The sequence below is a fragment of the Anabrus simplex genome, chromosome 2 (assembly GCF_040414725.1).
Source record: "Anabrus simplex isolate iqAnaSimp1 chromosome 2, ASM4041472v1, whole genome shotgun sequence".
NCBI lineage: Eukaryota > Metazoa > Arthropoda > Insecta > Orthoptera > Tettigoniidae > Anabrus > Anabrus simplex.
This window is the reverse complement of record NC_090266.1, coordinates 14628335-14651116: the sequence shown is the minus strand read 5'-3', so window position 1 is coordinate 14651116 and position 22782 is coordinate 14628335. Positions and strand designations below refer to the sequence as shown.

Below are 22782 nucleotides of genomic sequence, written 5' to 3'. Positions count from 1 at the left end.
ATCCGCTACAAGAACATAAGGCGATGATATTTCTCTTCCTGTAAGAGGTTCTGGAGCTGGGAGAAAAAATTTATTTTGTGATAAATCCTTGTAAAATCCAGTTTCCCGGAATACTCCACCGTCCGAAACCCTTCCTTGACATCCAATATTAGCGTACAGGAAGCAATATGTTGCGTCAGCGACTGCCATCAACACGATGCTGAAAGTTCCCTTGTAATTAAAAAATTGACTGCCACTTCTTTTTGGACACTTCACCAATACATGTTTTCCGTCACACGCGCCAATGCAGTGAGGATAATTCCATGAAGTCTCAAAATCGTGTGATACTCTTCCCCACTCTTCTTGTTTGTTTGGAACCTGAGGACAATAATTTTGTTATTAGTAAAGTATGTTGAGTACTCAGCCTGAAAGCTGGTTGAATCCTCAACAGCTCTACCTTAAGCTGCCATAGATGGCATAGGTATCGCTGAAGAGGTTTACAAGGGAAATGAGGAGTGAGGTAGTTTACTGTTGCTTTCCTCACCGAGCCAGCCGTTGCTATTACACATCAGTTAGCCGAGCCCACTAACATGTAGCACCAACCGACTCTATGTGCAACATTTTTACACCATTCATATCAGGGACTGGTTGCTTAAAGAATGATGTTACTAATGTCGCTCATACCTCAGTCACTTTCTTATTAGTATTATTTAATTGTTACATAGGCTTAATTTATTCATATTACTTCTTTACCTGCAAGCTACAATGATTTGTTACTCTTTATTTAAGGAGGAGACCTTGGAAACTGAAGATTTACTCCGCGCTGCAACTCCAGACTCTGCAGAAATCTCAGTGGATGATCCATCAAATCCGATTTTAGAAAACATGGACAATAATCAGCGTCCTGCTGAGGAAATTGGACTTGGAGACAAGAATCGTGGAAAGTGTAAGAAAAGGAAATGCAATCTGGAAGAAGAAAGAGTCGAAGAAGCTTATAGTATTTTGAAGTCTTCCATTACGAGGGATGAGTTCGCAGTATATGGAGAATATGTGGCAAATGAGCTGAGAAAAGTAACTCCAAGAGCACAAGTTCTAGCGAAGCACAGGATTAATAACATTTTATTCGAAGCCTCAATTGGAAACTACGACTTTCAGTCTCCAAGCTGCACTAGAAATTTTATCCATACCCTACCCTCAAATAATAGTAGTTATGGGTCACCCTCAACTACATCAAATTCTACACTTCAGTCACCTCTGGCGCCTGTACGTTCACCTGAGGAGCATGCTTCTGTCTCGTTCCCATCCATCGATGGGAACGAGATTTCACAACCACAGTGCGACGACAACACTGCTGACAGCCAAGCAGATTTCGTGGAATTACTTTCTCCACAACTTGAAAGTTAAATAATGGTGTTTGAACATATAGAACAAAATGACTCAGTTACTCCAGAATATTATGGGTTATTATAAATGTGACCATTGTAAAACCCAGTTTATAATCTAATGCCCATTCGGGCGAACCTTTCTTCTTAATAAATGTATATGTTTTAGATGACCAGATCCTGCTTATTTTGCTTTGGGTTCTGTTATCATTCATTTTACTCTTTAACTGGTGATGTGAGCTGTTGTTAATGTGACCTTGCCTTTCTCAACACATTTCACACCTTCAGTCAGGAATATTCGGTTGCGGAATGATAAGTTTTTTTTCTATTTCCTTTAAGTCGCACCGGCACAGATTGGTCTTACGGCGACGATGGGATAGGAAAGGCTTAGGAAGTGGGAGGAAGCGGCCGTGGCCTTAATTACAGTACAGCCCCGGCATTTGCCTGGTGTGAAAATGGGAAACCACGGAAAACCATCTTCAGGGCTGCTGACAGTGGGACTCGAACCCACTATCTCCCAATTACTGGATACTGGCCGCACTTAAGCGACTGCAGCTATCGAGCTCGGTATGATAGGTTTCAAAGTGTATTGCACGTTCTCATTTATAGGATTATTTCTGTTTGCGCTAGTTATTTTCTTGTTCTTTGGATTATAGGGAATAAGTGAAAAGTGATTTTTGGTGTTTGCGGTGTATCTGTACAATTTAAGTGACGACAACGGGTAACGTGAAATTTATGAGAATGTCTGCACTCTGTGAGTAAATCATATATTACCATAATATCATATTTGCATTAGTATATTCTACGTATATTATATTGTGAAAGATCATTAAATCCTGAATCAGATAAAATAATTATAGTACTTGTATAAAATGTCAAATGTTTCTTATTGAACTCTGTTTGTCTGGAGACTCGAAGATCTCACATCACCAATTATGTTCCGAATTCCGTACGTATCCACTTAAAGGTTTCAAACAGGAAAACAATTCCAAGTTTTGGGATTTTCCAAGTTACATGTGATCGATGTGTTAACGTAAACTGGGGTAACATTGTGACACGCTAGAATCCTCCAGAATCCGATATGTCGGCTTAGAATTTTGCCAAAGAAAGGTTGTAACTTGAAGAATTATGTCACACTGCAAGTTACTAGTGGACTATGAAGTAAACAGTTTTGTTTATGACTTCTTATACTTTTCACGAATTTTCTCCATTCTGGCACAAAGTTAACTCAGTTGACGATACATTTTATTACGATATTAAAACTGGAAAAATAAATATTATAATAATTTAACATTTTGATTCTTACAGGTAATTATCTTAAATGTACTTACCTTTACGAAGTCTTTCAAGGCACTTATTAAAGCCGTGTACACCTCCGGAATGATTCGTGAGATGCTAGGTTCAGAAACTCGAAACAAGTTCATCAGGGAAGTATAGCTGTCACCAGTAGCCAAAAATCGAAGGGTAAGCAACAGTCTAACTTTCGGCGGTATGGCCTCTCGAAAATTGGTATCGGACTTTGCAATGATCGGTCCAACCTTCTCTAACAAAAATTCAAAATCTTCCTGGCTCATCTGTGAAATTTTTGAAATGCGCTTTGTCGTCAGCCAACAGCTTCTGAAATAATTCACGCTGTACTTGATTTGATCGAACGAATAATTCTCGCCTCCACCACCGGGGCCGTTTTCTCCTACGACCGTGCTGAATAACAATGTACGCTGCTGCCGCAATAGTCTGCAAAGACATCCTTCTCAGTCAACGTCGGGTGAGAAACTGTTGCCTTGGTTGAATAACGTTTGTAGCTGGCAACACGTCTCCACAAGTGACGCATGCTACACTAGGCAACATATGTGGCATGCCACATTTTTCTGCCGCACTGATAACAAGCCGCATGCTACAAATAGCAACATTTGTTGCCTGTCGCATGCTCCATGTCGCCCAAATGTTGCCTCAGTGGAATCCCGCCTTTAACAGTAAGCGTTTCTTGAAGCAGGGTTGGTTTTTCTTGTCTAACATGGATTTAATACATTTGACGACGGTTTTACTCGTTTCCAATGTTTTGATCGTAGGTTGTATTGTTGAAGATTCCCTCTTTGTCTAGAAGTGCCACCAGTGCATTTTTTTAATATTCTATGCTTTCCTCTAGTTTACAAACCAACTGGTGGAGTGCTACTTCAGTGAATCGCCAGATCTATATGCACCGTTCTTCTGATATATTTATCCAGAATTTTCTCCACTGCTTTCAGCATAAAGGAGGTTAAACACAATGGTCTGTATGCATAGCTTGCCCTTCCATGTTTAGTTATGAATACTGCTTTAGCTTCAGACCATGATTTCAGCACGTAACCTAAAGCTAGACTAGCTCTGAAAAGGTCCGTCAGGTCATTAACGAGTATCTCCCGTCCTTCCTGTATGAGTATCGGAGGAATCTCATCTGGGCCCGGAGCCTTTACAGAGTTAAAAGTGTCGACTGCCCGTATTTTATTTTTATTTTTTTTCCTATTTGCTTTACGTCGCACGGACACAGATAGGACTTAAAGCAACGATGGGACAGGAACGGCCTAGGAATTAGAAGGAAACAGCCGTGGCCTTAATTAAGGTACAAACCCAGCATTTTTCTGGTGTGGAAATGGGAAAACACGGAAAACCATCTTAAGGGCTGCTGACATTGGGATTCGTACCCACTATCTCCCGGATGTGAGCTCACAGCTACGCGCACCTAACCGCACGGCCAACTCGCCCGGTGAGGATTGCCCATTTTACATGGTTGTATTTTATTATTCTGTTGGCACAGTTCCAGTCTGCTCTTCGAGCTCCAGTCACTGTTCCAACTGTTTCTTCTTCTGTCATATCCTCAGCCTCAGGAAAGTGACACGCCATTAGCATCTCCAGCGTGTCCTTCCCCGCCTGAGTATATGACCCATCTATTTTCTCCAGTGACCCCACCTGATTTATATGGGTTGCTTTAAGAATCTTCTGGGGACTTGCTGTTTCAGTGGGTGATGCCACTTTCTCTCAGAACAGTCTCAAAGATCTTCTTTTTGCATTCCGCATCTCTATGTTATACTAAGTTTCCAATGATATACGACCCAGATACCATTTCTAGATGATATTCTAAACAACAGCCTAACCTCTTTATTCATTTTGGCTAGTTTGTTGTTCCACCACCTTACTTTTTTGGTGTTTTTCTTTTCTTTGAGAGGACAGTTGTCATGGAATGAGTATATAATGGACTCTTCTAATAGTTCCACTGCCTCATCCAATTCTTTCTGTCCTCTCACGTTAGTTGTAATTTTTTGTACCGGTACAGCCTTCCTTAGAATTTCTCTGTATCTATCCCAGTTAGTTCTTTTTGGATCTCTGTACATCTCAGTCCCACACAGTCTCGCATCTATTTCAAATTGGATGTTCTGGTGGTCTTCCAATGATGGTTCCTCCAGCACCTTCCAGTCCTTAATAAAGCATGCAATATGCGTAGTGCTTAGTGTAATGTCTATTACCTCCCTACGATTTTTATTTATAAGATGGCAGGAACATATCAAACAGTTGTATCAAGGTAAAGATGGAGATAATTTGGTTCTAGAACAAGAAGAGGCTGTTGATGCTGATGAAATGGGAGACCCAATTTCTCTGTCAAACTTTGACAGAGCTGTGAACGACCTAAATAGGGCCAAGGCACCTGGAATTGATGACATTCCCTCTGAATTACTGACTGCCTTAGGAGAAACCAGCATGGCAAGGTTATTCCACTTAGTGTGTAAGATGTAGGAGACAGGAGAAGTCCCATCCGATTTTCGGAAGAATGTTGTTATGCCTATTCCCAAGAAAGCCGGTGCTGACAGGTGTGAAAACTACCGCACCATTAGTTTAGTATCTCATGACTTCAAAATTTTAACACGTATTATTTACAGAAGAATGCAAAAACAAGTTGAAGCTGAGTTGGGAGAAGGTCAATTTGGCTTCAGAAGAAATGTAGGAACACGTGAAGCAATCCTGACTTTACATCTGATCTTAGACGATCGAATCAAGAAGGACAAGCCCACGTACATGGCATTCGTAGATATGGAAGAGGCATTCGATAATGTTTATTGGACCAAGCTATTTAAGATTCTGAAGGTGATTGGGATCAAATACCGAGAACGAAGAATTATCTACAATCTGTATAAAAATCAGTCTGCAGTGATAAGGATCAAGGGCTTTGAAAAAGAAGCGGCAAATCAGAAAGGAGTGAGGCAAGGCTGTAGTTTATCCCCCTTCTTTTCAATGTTTACATAGAACAGGCAGTAAATACAATCAAAGAGGAATTTGGAAAGGGAATCACAATCCAAGGAGAGGAAATCAAAGCCTTGAGATTTGCCGATGATATTGTTATTTTATCTAAGACTGCAGAAGATCTCGAGAAGCTGCTGAATGGTATGGACGAAGGAGTACAAGATGAAAATAAATAAGTCCAAAACAAAAGTAACGGAGTGCAGTCGAACGAAGGCAGGTGATGCATGAAATATTAAATTAGGAAATGAAGTCTTAAAGGGAGTAGATGAATATTGTTACTTGGGTAGTAAAATAACTAACGATGGCAGAAGTAAGGAGGACATAAAATGCAGACTAGCACAAGCAAGGAAGAGCTTTCTTAAGAAAAGGAATTGTCTCACTTCAAACATTGATATAGGAATTAGAAAGATGTTTTTGAAGACTTTCATGAGGAGCGTGGCATTGTATGTAAGTGAAACATGGACGATAACTAGCTCAGAAGGAAAGAGAATATAAGCTTTTGAAATGTGGTGTTACAGAAGAATGCTGAAGGTGAGATGGATAGATCAAATCACGAATGACAAGATACTGAATCGAATTGGCAAGAGATCGATTTGGCTAAATTTGACGAGAAGAAGAGATAGAATGATAGGACGCATCTTAAGACACCCAGGACTTGTTCAGTGGGTCTTTGAAGGAAGTGTAGGTGGTAAGAACTGTAGGGGTAGACCAGGGTATGAATATGACCAGCAGATCAGAGCAGATGTAGGATGCAATAGTTATGTAGAAATGAAAAGGTTAGCACAGGATAGGGTGGCATCAAACCAGTCTATGGACTGATGACTCAAACAACAACAAATGTAGGCTTGTTTCCTAGGTTTAGTGTCGCCAATTTAGTTCCAATAATAAACTCTAGTAAAGACTTACCTCTTGCATTGCAGTTCGTGCTGCCCCATGCCGTGTGGTGTGAATGTGCATCTGCTTCAAAGACTAGGTGTTCACCTTTCCTCTTTGCGTTCCAAATTAGGTTCTCAACTTCATCTGATGGGGGCAGATTAGTTGAGTCATATGGGAGGTATGCAGAGCCTATGGTTATTTCTCTGGGACCTTCCCAATTTCCAAGTTTTATCTTGGCCGACACTAAGTCCTTTGAATAATGTTCCAGGAACAGAAGACATTGTAGTTTTCTGCTCACAAGTAAACATATTCTAGGCATATTCGATGTAGTATCGTACATTAGCTTACCTCTAGTTTCCGCCAGTCCTGCTACTCTGCCCTTAACTACCCATGGCTCTTGTATAAGAGCCACATCAATATCCTCAGACTTGAACTTCCTGACGAAATTGGCCACAGCTGACTTTTTAATGTTGTAGGATGACCTGTAGAATTTTCAGTACCATCCTTGCCAACGCTAGGTTTTGTTTTTCCCTTAATTACTTGAAATTTGATCTACCCATGTCCTAGCTTGTCCTTAAAACCTCTCTTCTTGAGCTCTTCAAAATCGCTTTCATTAAGGGGCAAAACAATTATCCTTCCTGTGTCATCAGTAGTTGTTGCATTCAGCACTCTCCACTCTTTCGTCGGAAGTTTGGTGTCATGCTGATGTATCCTGACAAGCACATCATTAACCTTCATCTTGTCAAATGGAGGGGGGAACTTGGTGATGACCTTTGTAGTAATCAGCACCTTCTTGGCTTCTGCCACGTCCAAATTCTCCCCTTTCCAAGGGTTGCAATTGGCCACTGTCTGTTTTAGCCAGCTTTTAGTTTCTGGATTTGCACAGATCAGTATCATTGCTGGCTAGTGCATACTGTATAGACTACTGGGTAGGCTATTTGGAGCCACCGGCAGTGCCAATGCACTAAGAGACTTTGTCTCATCTCTAAAAATTGATGCCTGCTTGGCCATCAGATGATAAAGATGTTGATTCCCATAGGGAACCTGAAATATTTGTTCTGAATGATTAAATTTAAAATACCAATGTAGTTGGTCCATTATTGGACATTGTAAATTTTCTAGCTAACTCATTCCTGGTTGCCAGCGTTTCGCCCCAGCGTGTCAAGTTGGGCTTATCAGTTGGCAAATGGCACACCCACCAAGACGCATGGCTAGTGCATACCGTGGAGGCCACTGCGTAGGCTATTTGTCTCATTTTCAAAAATTATTATAGTCTGATGTGCTAGCAATACAAACATCACCCACAGGCGGAGGAAACCATGTCCAAAAACAAGTTGCTCACACTATTCAGAACTTGTATAAATATCTCAAAGATACAGGAGGCCAATCCCCAGTAGCAGATACTGTTAAACCAGAAGGAGTACCCAGAACAACAGTTAAAACTATAGTAAAATAATACATCTCTCACTACAAAACAGCAACAAATAAATGCAAGAAGCATTTTTAAAAATAGTCCAAATTGACTATGTTGGTAGATGCATAACAGTATATGAATGTTGCCAGCAACAAATAATATCTACAACTGACCAACACTGACTAAACACAATATAACTCCTCTCCACCATTGAGACTGTCTCCTTATTTAGGTTGCCTGGCCAGGCTTCTAGAAGGATATGTCATAACACATCTTCTAGTAATTTCTAGAGTGCCAAAAGCCTAGATATAATATAAAGAATATTGTACATAGTTCTCATCTTACTTAGTGTTAATCTGGAAATTACAATGTGTTGCACAATACCGTAGTGGATTACACATCATATATACTGTACAGGTAATAATAAATTATATATGATTAATTACAGGTTCCTACATTAACTAAACTTACATACATATATACAGCACATGTTTCTTGACATAACCTCACAAACAATGGGATCGTAAATAATAATGATACTAATACTAATAAGTGGATATACATCACATGTCATATTAATAATAATAATAATAATAATAATAATAATAATAATAATAATAATAATAATAATAATAATAATTCGAGCTCGATACGGACATTATTTACCCATGGGTTTAAGGATATTGTTTTTAAGTTAGATCAGTCTATTACACTTGCATCAAGACCTACCATGTTGGTGTGGCATAAAACAAATTCCTAAAAAACATGGTTTTGTACCCAGTGCATTGTTCTTATTGCACAACAGTTTACCATGAATGCCACGATATTTGAAGAACGGTTTTGAGTCCATTTGAAAACCCTAGAAAAACCGTTGGTAATCATAACAGTGTTCCATACAAGCCCATGCCAAGGAACATAGAAGACATGGAACGAACATCAAAATGTTAGCCAGTGATGAAATGTTTCTCACCATAGAGGAAAACTGTCAGCAAGAAAATGACGATACATCTTCAGAGGATGATGATTATTGTTGCTTTAATTTTGTCTGATAATTTGTTCAATAAAATGTTGTTTATAATTTTCTATGTTTTCTTCCTAATCACTTTTTATAGATAGTTTAATGCCCCTTATACCATCTCTGGTCTACAAAAATGAGTTTCTTAATCACTATCACGTTGAAGCTATTAAGTACCTACACATGTTTTATAACAAGAGAGATATAGCTGATGTTCACGCCTGACATTCGTCTGGCATGCACCTTACCTGTCCGTGAGTCAAGGTCAGGACAGTCGCACCAAATGTGCCCCTTTCAGCCTGTGAACGGATTATAAGTGCAGTGCATCAAAAGACAATCTTGACTGAGAACTGTTAGATTGTTGACACGGCATGATATAGCAGATATCTAGGATTAAGGAGGTCAAATGGACTGTATCGCGATTAACCTGTCTAAGGCATTTGATTGGGTGGATCATGGGAGACTACTGGCAAAAGTGAATGTAATAGGACTAGACAACAGAGGGACTCAATGGGTGGCTATATTCCTAGAAAATAGAACTCAGAGAATTAGAGTAGGCAAAGCTTTGTCTAACATACCTAAATCAATCAGTCACTACTGATCTGCATTTAGGGCAGTCGCCCAGGTGGCAGATTCCTAGCCTTTTCTTAATGATCGCAAAGAAATTAGGAAATTTATTGAACATATCCCTTAGTAAGTTATTCCAATCCCTAACTCCCCTTCCTATAAACAAATATTTGCCCCAATTTGTCCTCTTGAATTCCAACTTTATCTTCATATTATACTTTTAAAGACACCACTCAAACTAATGTCTACTAATGTCATTCCACGCCATCTCCCTACTGACAGCTCGGAACATACCGTTTATTGTAACATTTCTTGTTTTATTTTCCACCTAATTCAATACATAAAAATGTTCATTGTATCTAGAAGGACATGTTATTATAATACATCACTAACAGGGACATGTTTCGCTCGTTATATCGAGCATCTTCAGCCTCATTTGAACAAATACCTCTAGGTTAAGTCTTTACATTGAACCTTCATGTAAGCACTTTGATCATGAAAATTATTTTACACCAATAAAATATAACCACCGGTTAGTAATAATTAAAAAGAATTAACAAATTAAAATATGGCTGTGATGGACTGGACATTGATCACAATTTATCGATGTCCAAGTCATAGTAATGTTCTAAACATCTGTAAGTTTTGGCTAAAAATCTCGTTAGTTCCCAGTTTTATATAACATTATTTAGCGCTAAGTTATTTTTGTAGCTTTAAACAACATGACACTCAACACTGTTCAAATGCTTGTGGCTGTGTGAAATGTCCTAAAACAAGGATCAACACACAATGCTTCATCGCTGGAAAGCCGCGAAAACGAACTGCCTGAGTCACCGACATCCACCACGGTTGAGTCAGAGACATCTGTTGGCAAAAATAGGACCCTAAAGTAATAATTTCATAAACATCTGGCGGAAATATTGAGAAACAACAAGAAACGAGTATATTCGGGCTTTTAAATTAGGTACCGACCAATAAGCGACATTCCCGAGTATACTCGGGATTTTATTTTATATAAATATATAAAACCCCGAGTATACTCGGGCTTTCATGTTAAGAGGTTAAAGGAGATTCTAAGTATCAATTTTTATATCTGCAAACTTTAGAAATTTTGAGATATAGGTACACTCATTTTTAAAATACCGGTACACCCCACCTTTCACCCCGCACTATTTGGATTTTCTAAAAACAAAAAAATACATGTTTCTTTATTTATAAAGGAGATGCCAAATATCGATTTTCAGGTCTGTAACATCTTCATTTTCTGAGATATAAGGAACCTTATTAAAGGCATTCAAACATTCTTCACACCTTTTCACCCCTCCTATTGGGATTTTCCTAAAACAAAATAAATACGTGTTCCTTTATTTTGAAAGTAGATTCTAAGTACCTACCAATTTTAACATCTGTAAACTTTGAAAGTTTATAGATATAGATACACTCATTTTAAAAATTCATCCCCTTTCAACCCTCCATTATTTGGATTTTCCGAAAACAAAAAGTACATGTTTCTTCATTTTTAAAGGAGATCCCAAATACCTTTTTCCAGGTCTGTAATATCTTTAGTTTCTGAAATATGAGTATCCTCATTAAAGGCATTCAACCCATTATTCACTCCTTTTCACCCCTCCTATTGGGACTTACCAAAAACAAAAAAAAAATACGTGTTTCTTTATGTTGAAAGGAGATTCTAAATACCAGTTTCTACATCTGTAAACTTTTCAGTTTCGAGATATAGATAAACTCATTTTAAAAATTCACCCCCCCCCCTCTTTTCACCCCCATTATTTGTATTTTCCAAAAACAAAAAGTACGTGTTCCTTTATTTTTAAAGGAGGTTCCAAATTTAAAATTTCTTGACTGTAACCTCTTCAGTTTCTGAGATATAAGTCCCCTCATGAAAGGTGTTCAACACATTCCCCCCCCCCTTTTTCACCCCCCTTCGTGAGATTTTCCGAAAACAAATTATTACATGTTTCCTTATTTTGAAAGGAGATTCTAAATACCAATTTCTACGTCTGTAAACTTTTACACTTTCGAGATACAGATACACTCATTTTAAGAATTCACCCCCCTTATCACCCCCATTATGTGGATTTTACAAAAACAAAAAATACGTGTTTCTTTATTTTTAAAGGCGGTTCCAAATTTAAATTTTTATGACTATAACATCTTCACTTTTTGAGATATAAGTCTCCTCATAAAAGGTGTTCAACCCCTTTCCTCCCCCCTTTTTCACCCCCTTTCATGATATTTTCCAAAAACAAAAAAATATGTGTTTCTTTATTTTTAAAGGAGATACCAAATACCAATTTTTATTACTCTAAACTTTTAAGTTTTTGAGATACATATTTTCTCATTTTAAAAATTAACCCCCCCGTTTTCACCCCCTTAGCGACGGTATATCCAAAAATCCTCCCTTAGTGAGCACCTACATGTTAATATGAATGTATCTCCAAAATTTCATTCCTCTGTGTCCAGTAGTTTCGGCTCGGCGATGATGAATCAGTCAGTCAGTCAGTCAGGACAAGTTATTTTATATATATAGATGATACGAATAAAGAAGTGGAATCAGAGATAAGGCTTTTTGAGGATGATGTTATTCTGTGTAGAGTAATAAATAAGTTAAAAGATTGTGAGCAACTGCAAAATGACTTTGATAATGTTATGAGAAGGACAGCAGGCAATGGTATGGTGATAAACAGGGTTAAATGTCAGGCTGTGAGTTTCACAAATAGGAAAAGTCATCTCAGTTTTAATTACTGCGTTGAAATGTCGTATGGCTTTTAGTGCCGGGATATCCCAGGACGGGTTCGGCTCGCCAGGTGCAGGTCCTTCTATGTGACTGCCGTAGGCGACCTGCGCGTCGTGATAAGGATGAAATGATGATGAAGACAACACATACACCCAGCCTCCGTGCCATTGGAATTAACCAACTGAGGTTAAAATCCCCGGCCCGGCCGGGAATCGAACCCGGGACCCTCTGAACTGAAGGCCAGTACACTGACTGTTCAGCCAACGAGTCGGACATTACTGCATTGATGGGGTGAAGGTTCCTTATGGGGATCACTCTAAGTACCTAGGTGTTAGTATAAGGAAAGATCTTCAATTGGGTAATCACATAAATATGATTGTAAATAAAGGGTACAGATCTCTGCACATGGTTATGAGAGTGTTTAGGTGTTGTAGAAAGGATGTAACAGAGAGGGCATATAAGTCTCTGGTAAGACCCCAACTAGACTATCGTTCCAGTGCATGGGACCCTCACCAGAATTACTTCATTCAGGAATTGGAAAAAATCCAAGGAAAAGCAGCTCGATTTTTTCTGGGTGATTTCCTACAAAAGAGTAGCGTTAAAATGTTTTTTTGCAAAGTTTGGGCTGGAAAGACTTGGGAGAAAGAAGACGAGCTGCTCGACTAAGTGGTATGTAAATTGCATACAATTTTTTTTCCACCTATTCAATACAAGTTTTAAGTTTAAAGCCTCAGATACTATTGAGTTTTAACAGGATTCATGACTCAAATTTTAAGTAGTACAATGCAAAAACTTACTAGTGATTGAGATCGAAAAAACGATGAAAATTATGAGATATTTTAGCCAAATCTTATTGTTGTCGGGATATTTCTGTGTTTTGTACATCAGTGTTATTAGAACCAATGTCTATTCCAATTTTAGCACGGTTATTTTAATTTTTTTTATCCTTACATGGTGTATAAGTGTCACTCTGTTAATGTATTTTACTATTTAGTATCAAGATTAAAATTAAGTACAAATTAGTCATTCGTAAAGTTAATAATGATATGACTTAACCGTGAGACAAGTTATAAAGGCTGAGGAAACTTGTCCCTGTTAATGTAGTATTGTAGTAGAAAGAATTTCTAGCGACAAAAAACAATTATGTATTCAATAGGTAGAAAACAAAAATACTGTAAGCAAGTTTCAATATGGGTCTAAACATGAGAATAGTTATACGCAAAGTAAGTGGTATGTTCCAAGCTGTCTGTGAAGAGAAGGCATGGAATAACATTAGTAGACAAATAAGTTTGAGTGGTGTTTTTAAAAGTAGGAAAGATCGCAATATGAAGATAAAGTTGTAATTCAAGAGGACAAATTGGGGCAAATATTCATCTATAGGAAGGGGAGTTAGGGATTGGAATAACTTACCAAGGGAGATGTTCAATAAATTTCCAATTTCTTTGAAATCATTCAGGAAAACCGGGCGAGTTGGCCGTGCGTGTAGAGGCTCGCGGCTGTGAACTTGCATCCGGGAGATAGTAGGTTCGAATCCCACTATCGGCAGCCCTGAAAATGGTTTTCCGTGGTTTCCCATTTTCACACCAGGCAAATGCTGGGGCTGTACCTTAATTAAGGCCACGGCCGCTTCCTTCCAACTCCTAGGCCTTTCCTATCCCATCGTCGCCATAAGACCTATCTGTGTCGGTGCGACGTAAAGCCCCTAACAAAAAAAAATAACATTCAGGAAAAGGCTAGGAAACCAACAGATAGGGAATCTGCCACCTGGGTGACTGACCAACATGCAGCTCAGTAGTGACTGTTTGACTTCATTCTAAGTTAGGTATGATAGGAGTTCACTGCCCCACAAATGTTACGTACTACTCAAAATGGTAATTTTCAAGATCTGAAGTGGTGTAGGCATGTAAGCGGAGAAGGTTTCACTCCCCACGTGATTGGTAGTGGACGACAGTGCAACTTAGATGACCTGCTGTATCTGAAGTGAAGCTAAGCAATATTAACAATAATTATTGTTCTGTAGCTGCATGACAGGTCAAGGCACCATGAGTATCTACGATTGTGTTAAACTGGCCTATCCTGTAATGAAATGGGGTATTGCTTTTAGTGCCGGAAGTGTCCAAGGAAATGTTCATCTCGTCAGGTGCAGGTCTTTTGATTTGACGCTCGTAGGCGACCTGCGTGTCACGATGATGATGAAATGATGATGAAGACAACACATACACCCAGCCCCTGTGCCAGGGAAATTAACCAACGATGGTTAAAATACCCCACCCTGCCAGGAATCGAACCGGGACCCTGTGACCAAAGGCCAGCACGCTACCCATTTAGCCATGGAGCCAGATGCCTACCCTGTGTTGGGACACAATGAACTTCACAATTGTGTCCAACGCTCTGAGAAGAATGACCAAAAGAACCTTCTTGTTGAAAGGTTACGATAAGCTTGACCGTATTTTGACAGGGTGTCCCTCAGCAGGAGTTGCCACTTTCTGCCCCAACACCCTCTCCCCTACAACAGCTGAGGATGCAAGTGCAGAGAAGTGAGGATTGTGCCCAGGCAAGGTTTTTTTTTTTTTTTTTTTTTTACCCTCAGATGTGTGTAACAGTGTCACTAGTACGTTTAATAAGAGATTACACATACCCAGAGTTCTGCTGTGCACTTGTACCTATTAAGTCTGGAGAAGCTACCATGATGTGCAGTCTGTTCAGAGGTCGAACGGTGATAGTTCCTTTTCCGCAGATAACGTGAGCGGATAATGTTCACGGTCTTTGCTAGTGGTAAGCGAGGAAATTAAAAAACATCGTACTGACCAGTAGGTGATCCCATTGTAGTTGTTTGATGGTGAAGGTTCCCTTATTTAACCGAGCATTGAAGTGCAACTTCTGCCATACATATTTCTCTAGTACCAATTGCTTCAGGGGCACTGATGGGAAAGCATGGATGAGTGCCATTGTAATAGGTGGAATTTACTTGTAAATCACATCTGTTAGCTCCGGCCGCCAAAGTCTACAAAGTTTTTGTGTCCTAAGTGTAATATTGTCTGCATTCCATGCATTCCATGACACAAATGCTCAGGACAGGATAAGTTGAAGCTTGAAATATTTCACAGCAAGTGTAGTAACTTGAGCCAGGAAGCTGTGACCAGTTTCTGTATAACCACACAAGGCACATGTTAACATTTATTCACAGCACAGTGATTCTGACTACTATTATCTTACTTCTTTCAGGTTCAGCAGAAACTGTATTGTCGATAAAGACAAACGAAATCAGTGTAGATATTGTCGGCTGCGGAAATGTTTCAAAGCAGGCATGAAGAAGGAAGGTAAGTACTTAAACTGAAATAGCCAACAATCCTCCCATATTCATGGATCTGCTAAGGCAGTTTTATCTTTCCTGCATTACTACAAGGTGATAATTTTCTTTTCTTTAAGATAAGGATGAGAAATGTGAAATTCTAGGTGTAAGACTTATCTCTAAAGATAATAGGCATGTACAGATCTGGCAAGACTGGCACTGACACTGATGCAGAATCAGCTATGTGGGGGAATGACTCAGAAAGGAACCTTATTGTAGCAGGTGATCTAAATTTACCAAATGCTAACTGGGAAGGGAATGAGAATGACAGAAAGTATGAAAAGTAAAAAAAGATGAATAAGTAAATCTGGTAAGGATAGCTGAATGAGAAAGTGAGGGAATCAACTAGAGGGGGAAAAAATTCTATACGGGGTGCTGGCAAAACCAGATGAGCTCTATAGAGAAACTGAAGTGATTGCTGAGGAGTGTGACAACTGGTGTGTAGGAATGATAAGGACCCAGCATATTATAACGATTAAGATGGAGGTGCAGATTAGAAAGAAATGAAGTTAGGGATGGTTGCGAGAGTAAGGAGAGATTGAAGGAACTTAGTAGGAAACTGAATTTAGCAAAAATATTTGCTAAGGATAACATGATAGTAAACGTAGTTAGTAGCCATATATAAGTACCTTAAGGCAGAAACAGGTTCCAGGAAGGGCATTCCAAAGATCATTAATGAGCAAGAAGAGTGTGTGTATGTGAGGACTTACAGAAGGCAGAAATATTCACTTGGGAGTGTTTATAGGTATTTGGATACAAGGGTAAGGTCCAGATGGAGGAGGTGACTAATAATGGTAAATTACGAAAATTTACTTTCTTCTTCTTCTTCTTCTTCTTCTTCTTCTTCTTCTTCTTATTATTATTATTATTATTATTATTATTATTATTATTATTATTATTATTATTATTATTATTATTATTATTATTATTATATTAACGACCCAATTTTAGAGCTGTGTTGCTAGGTAACTACTTGAATAATAACAATTTTATCATTTCACAAAGGCATAAATGAGTCATTATTAACGACACATATAACTTGGTGGGTTAACATTACAACAATGTCATATACAAATTCACACGTACCATAACTATTTTCCAAATTCTACACTGTGACTTATATTAGATTGTGTGGTACAATAACTACCTGTTATCTTAGCATTGTAAATACAGAACATTCATATACAAATTCACACATCCTTGAATAATTTGGGACCGAGCTCGATAGCTGCAGTCGCTTAAGTGAGGCCAGTATCCAGTATTCGGGAGACAGTAGGTTCGAACCCCACTGTCGGCAGCCCTGAAAATGGTTTTCCGTGGTTTTCCATTTTCACACCAGGCAAATGCTGGGGCTGTACCTTAATTAAGGCCACGGCCGCTTCCTTCCCACTCCCAGCCATTTCCTGTCCTGTCGTCATCATAAGACCTATCTGTGTCGGTGCTGGAGGTAATGCATTCCAGTCATCAATTCCCCGATTTATGAACAAATATTTACCATAGTTAGTTTTCTGCGATCCACCTTTTACTTTATACGGATGATCTGTCCTGCTTATGTAACATGGCTTTTCTAGTCGACTATTTAACTCTCCCCATGTTTGTTTCCTTCTATTATTTTATTATTATTATTATTATTATTATTATTATTATTATTATTATTATTATTATTATTATTATTATTATTATTATTATTATTATTATTAATATTAACAAATATATTGCAAATGAGAAATATCCTGGTGGCTATGGTCACTTTCAGCAGTGTAATAATGAAGTAAACCCAACAACAAACTAACAAGAAACAAATAACAACAAGCAATTCCATGGAAAGAAAATATTACAAGATATACTACTAGTTTAACATTCTGTATAGTATCTGTAGTATCCATGGTATCTGTGGTATCTGTATTAACTCTCTTACTACAATTCTGTTGCAGTAATTAGGGCAGACTTAACAACAGTTTAGAATTGTGTAGACCTAATTACTGTGTATTACTTTCGGTTTTTAATAATTAACAGCAATTTTCATTCTGTTAGGGTGTTGTAGAAAAAAAATTTGTACAACTAAGTACCGGTAGTATTGTAGTGTAGTAGTAACTTATATTAATTACCTTGTTGTTGTGTGATTTTTGTGAACTATCCTAGACAATATCTCTTTCCTTTCATTTTTATAGGCAATATTTCTTTCCTTTCATTTTTATTTGCACAGAATAAGTTATTTTATTTTATTTTTCCTTTCTTCCCATTATTCCGTAAATAATGGCCAAGCAGTGCAACTGTAGGAACTGTGGGTGTGGCCAGGCATTAAGGAGTATGAGGGAGGAGTTGGAGAGTTTGAGGGAGATTATTAGGACTCACTCAGAAGACAGGAAGGAAAGTAGGCCTCCCTCAAATAATGTACAGGATACAGTAGGTGTAAAGGAGGGATGGGAAGGAAATGGGGGAATTGTAGAAGACAGGTGGTCTAATGTTTTAGGGGGAAGGAGGGCTCTGTTCAGGATCAGAATTCAGGACAGGTGTCTGTTAGAAATCGGTACAAGTCACTGCGGGTAGTACAACCGAGGGAAGATGAGGAACAGGGAACTGTTGCTGAGTTGTGTGGAAGTAGGAGGAAGGGAACAGGTAGGAAAGAGAAATGTAGTATAGTGGAAAGGAAAAGACAGGTCGAAAAGGGTCATGGGAGGGAGATAAGGGAGGAGGAAGTAGCTTCTGCAGCAGTGAGAAAAGATAGGGCTGACCAGGAGGGGAGGGGATCAAATGAGGTGGGTAGCGTTGAGGCTCTGATCATGGGGGATTCCATCATTAGACATGTGGGGAAAGTGTGTGGAGGAAAGGGAACCAGGGAAGAGTGTTATCCAGGAATTAGGTTGAGGCAGATATTGAGGAAAGTAGACGAGAAGGAAGAGGGAAAGGAGAAGGTGGTAGTGTTTCACATTGGTAATAACAACGTAAGACAAGCAGGTATAAGTATCAACATAGTAGGGGATGTGTGGGATCTGGTAAGTGCAGCACGGATGAAGTTTAAGGAAGCGGAGATTGTTATCAGTGGAATACCCTGTAGGAGGGATAATGACTGGAAGGTGATTGGAGATTTAAATGAGACTAGGGAGTGAGTATGTAGGAAATTGGGAGTGAGATTTCTAGATCCTAATGGGTGGGTAGGAGACAGGGATCTACGTCCGGATGGCCTTCACTTAAACCGCAGTGGTACATATAAGTTAGGAAACTTGTTTAGAAGAGTTATAGGCAGGTACATTCAAGGAAACAGGGTGGCCTAGGGAGCGGTGTTAAGCAAATAGGGAACTGGAAATCAAGAAGGGATGACATAAAAATGTTAGTGCTCAACTGTAGAAGCATTGTAAACAAAGGAATCGAATTAATAGATATATACTTACCAGATATTGTAATAGGAGTTGAATCATGGCTGAGAAATGATATAATGGAAGCAGAGATATTCGCACGGAACTGGAGTGTGTATCGTAGAGATAGGATAGGAATGGTAGGAGGGGGAGTATTTTTTTCTAGTGAAAGAAGAATTTGTAAGCTACAAAAAAGTTAAGGATGAAAAATATGAAATTCTGGGTGTAAGGCTCTTCTCTAAAGGTAATAGGCAACTTGATGTCTTTGGAGTGTAGAGACCGGGAAAGGGTAGCGCTGACGCTGATTCAGAATTATTTGATAAGATAATCAGCTATGTTGGAAATGACATGGAAAGGATAGTAGTAGGTGATCTCAGTTTACCAAATTTCAATTGAGAAGGTAACACAAATGACTGGAAGTGTTACCAACAAATGGCAAATAAATTAATATGGGAAGGGCACCTGATTCAGAAAGTGATGGAACCAACTAGAGGGAAGAATATTTTGGATGTGGTGCTGATAAAACCAGATGAGCTCTATAGAGAAACTTAAGTAATAGATCGTATTAGTGATCACGAAACTGTTTTTGTCGTAGTTAAAAATAAATATGAAAGAAAGGAAGGTATTAAAATTAGGACTATTAGGCAGTACCGTGTGGCTGATAAAACAGGCACGAGGGAATTTTTAACAAGTAACTATGATCGCTGGAAAATGGTAAATAAAAATGTAAACAGACTCTGGGATGGGTTTAAAGCCATTGTTGAAGAATGTGAAAATAGATTTGTTCCTTTAAAGGTGGTAAGGAATGGTAAGGATCCACCATATTATAACAGAGAAGTAAAGAGACTAAGAAGGAGGTGCAGACTGGAAAGAAATAGAGTTAGAAATGGTTATGGAAGTAAGGAGAAATTGAAGGAACTTACTAGGAAATTGAATCTAGCAAAGAAGTCAGCTAAGGATAACATGATGGCAGGCATAATTGGTGGTCATACAAATTTTAGTGAAAAATGGAAGAGTATGTATAGGTACTTTAACGCAGAAACAGGTTCAAAGACGGACATTCCAGGATTAATAAAATGAACAAGGGGAGTATGTATGCGACGATCTTCAAACGGCAGGAGTATTCAGTCAGCAGTATGTAAAGATTGTTGGGGATGTGAGTAATACTAAAGAAGTATTAACATTTACTTATGATAACAATGACATTTACAGTAAGATACACAAGTTGAAAACTAGAAAAGCAGCTGGAATTGATAAGATTTCTGAAGATTACTAAAGGCAATGGGTTGGGATATAGTACCATACATGAAATATTTATTTGATTATTGTTTGGTTGAAGGAGCTATACCAAATGAATGGAGAGTTGCTATATTAGCCCTTGTGTATAAAGGAAAGGGTGATAGACATAAAGCTGAAAATTACAGGCCAGTCAGTTTGACATGCATTGTATGTAAGCTTTGGGAAGCATTCTTTCTGATTATATTAGACATGTTTGCGAAATTAATAACTGGTTTGACAGAAGGCAGTTTGGGTTTAGGAAAGGTTATTCGACTGAAGGTCAGCTTGTAGGATTTCAGCAAGATATAGCAGATATCCTGGATTCAGGAGGCCAAATGGACTGTATTGCGATTGACCTATCTAAGGCATTTGATAGGGTGGATCACTGAAGACTACTGGCAAAAATGAGTGAAATTGGACTAGAAAAAAAAAGAGTGACTGAATGTGTGGCTATATTTCTAGAAAATAGAACTCAGAGAATTCAAGTAGGCCAAGCTTTATCTGACCCTGTAATAATTAAGAGGGGAATTCCTCAAGTCAGTATTATTGGACCTTTAAGTTTTCTTATATATATCAATGATATGAGTAAAGAAGTGAATCAGAGATAAGGCTGTTTGCAGATGATGTTATTCTGTACAGAGTAACAAATAAGTTACAAGATTGTGAGCGGCTGCAGGGTGACCTCGACAGTGTTGTGAGATGGACGGTAGGCAATGGTATGATGATAAACGGGGTTGTGAGTTTCACAAATAGGAAAAGTCCTCTCAGTTTTAATTACTGCGTTGATGAGGTGAAAGTTCCTTTTGGGGATCATTGTATGTACCTAGGTGTTACTATAAGAAAAGACCTTCATTGGGGTAATCACATAAATATGATTGTTAATAAAGGGTACGGATCTCTGCACATGGTTATGAGGGTATTTAGGGGTTGTAGTAAGGATGTAAAGGAGAGGGCATATAAGTCTCTGGTAAAACCCAACTAGAGTATGGTTCCAGTGAATGAAACCCTCCCAGGATTACTTGATTCAAGAACTGGAAAAAATCCAAAGAAAAGCAGCTCGATTTGTTCTGGGTGATATCCGACAAAAGAGTAGCGTTACAAAAATGTTGCAAAGTTTGGGCTGGGAAGATTTGGGAGAAAGGAGATGAGCGGCTCGATGAAATGGTATGTTCCGAGCTGTCAGAGGAGAGATGGCGTGGGAGGAGGTCAGTAGATGAATAAGTTTGAGTGGTGTCTTTAAAAGTAGGAATGATCACAATATGAAGATAAAGTTGGAATTCAAGAGGACAAATTGGGGCAAATATTCGTTTATAGGAAGGGGAGTTAGGGATTGGAATAACTTACCAAGGGAAATGTACAATAATTTTCCAATTTCTTTGTGATCATTTAAGAAAAGTTTAGGAAAACAACAGATAGGGAATCTGCCATCTGGGCGACTGCCCTAGATGCAAATCAGGATTGATTGATTGATTGATTGATTGATTGATTGATTGATTGATTGATTGATTGATTGATTGATTGATTGATTGATTGATTGATTGATTGATTGATTGATTGATTGATTGATTGATTGATTGATTGATTGATCCAGCATCATCATCATATACAATTTCATATGCAGGTATTTCCAGTACTTAACACTATGGCTTACAAAACTATACGTTGAGCCTAATACTAGCTTAACTAGTTATAATAAGGTGAAGTTAAAAACACAATTACCCAACAACAACAATAACAACTACTACTACTACAAGAGCACAACAAGCAATTTCATGGAAAGAAATATTACAAGAAATACTACTAGTTTAACATTCTAAATCCAGCTCGTATACAATTTCATATTCAACTTAAGTATTTTCAGGACTTAACACTATGGCTTACAATACTATAGGTTGATATACAATAATAAAGTTTTATTATGAATCCACCTGTTCAATACATTAAATACATTAAATGTATTTAATGTAAATGTTTATAGGAAGGGGAGTTAGGGATTGGAATAACTTACCAAGGGAAATGTACAATAATTTTCCAATTTCTTTGTGATCATTTAAGAAAAGTTTAGGAAAACAACAGATAGGGAATCTGCCATCTGGGCGACTGCCCTAGATGCAAATCAGGATTGATTGATTGATTGATTGATTGATTGATTGATTGATGTATTTAATGTAAATGTATTTAATGTATTGAACAGGTGGATTCATAATAAAACTTTATTATTGTATATCAACAGTTTTCAATACGGATTAAAACATGAGATTAGTCACTTGCAATTGCAATACTATAGGTTGACCGAGCAATTTGGCAGTGCGGTTAGAGTCACGCAGCTGTGAGCTTGCATCCGGAAGATAGTGGGTTCGAAACCCTGAAGATGGTTTTTCGTGGTTTCCCATTTTCACACCAGGCAAATGCTGGGGCTGTACCTTAACTAAGGCCATGTCCGCTTCCTTCCTACTCCTAGGCCTTCCCTGTCCCATCGTTGCCATAAGACCTATCTGTGTCAGTCCGATGTAAAGCAAGTAGCAAAAAAAACACT

The 22782-nt window shown here is 38.4% G+C and overlaps 1 protein-coding gene across 7 annotated transcripts in view; it reads left to right on the top strand.

Annotated features, from left to right (window-relative positions):
* The window catches only part of Hnf4 (Hepatocyte nuclear factor 4), an 832843-nt gene that overhangs the window by 514857 nt on the left and 295204 nt on the right, over positions 1–22782 (top strand). For all 7 annotated transcript variants that reach the window (XM_067140295.2, XM_067140296.2, XM_067140294.2 and 4 more), the window contains one exon: positions 15486–15580. In XM_067140295.2, coding sequence (XP_066996396.1) covers positions 15486–15580 — 95 coding nt within the window. The remainder of the gene's footprint in view (positions 1–15485; positions 15581–22782) is intronic.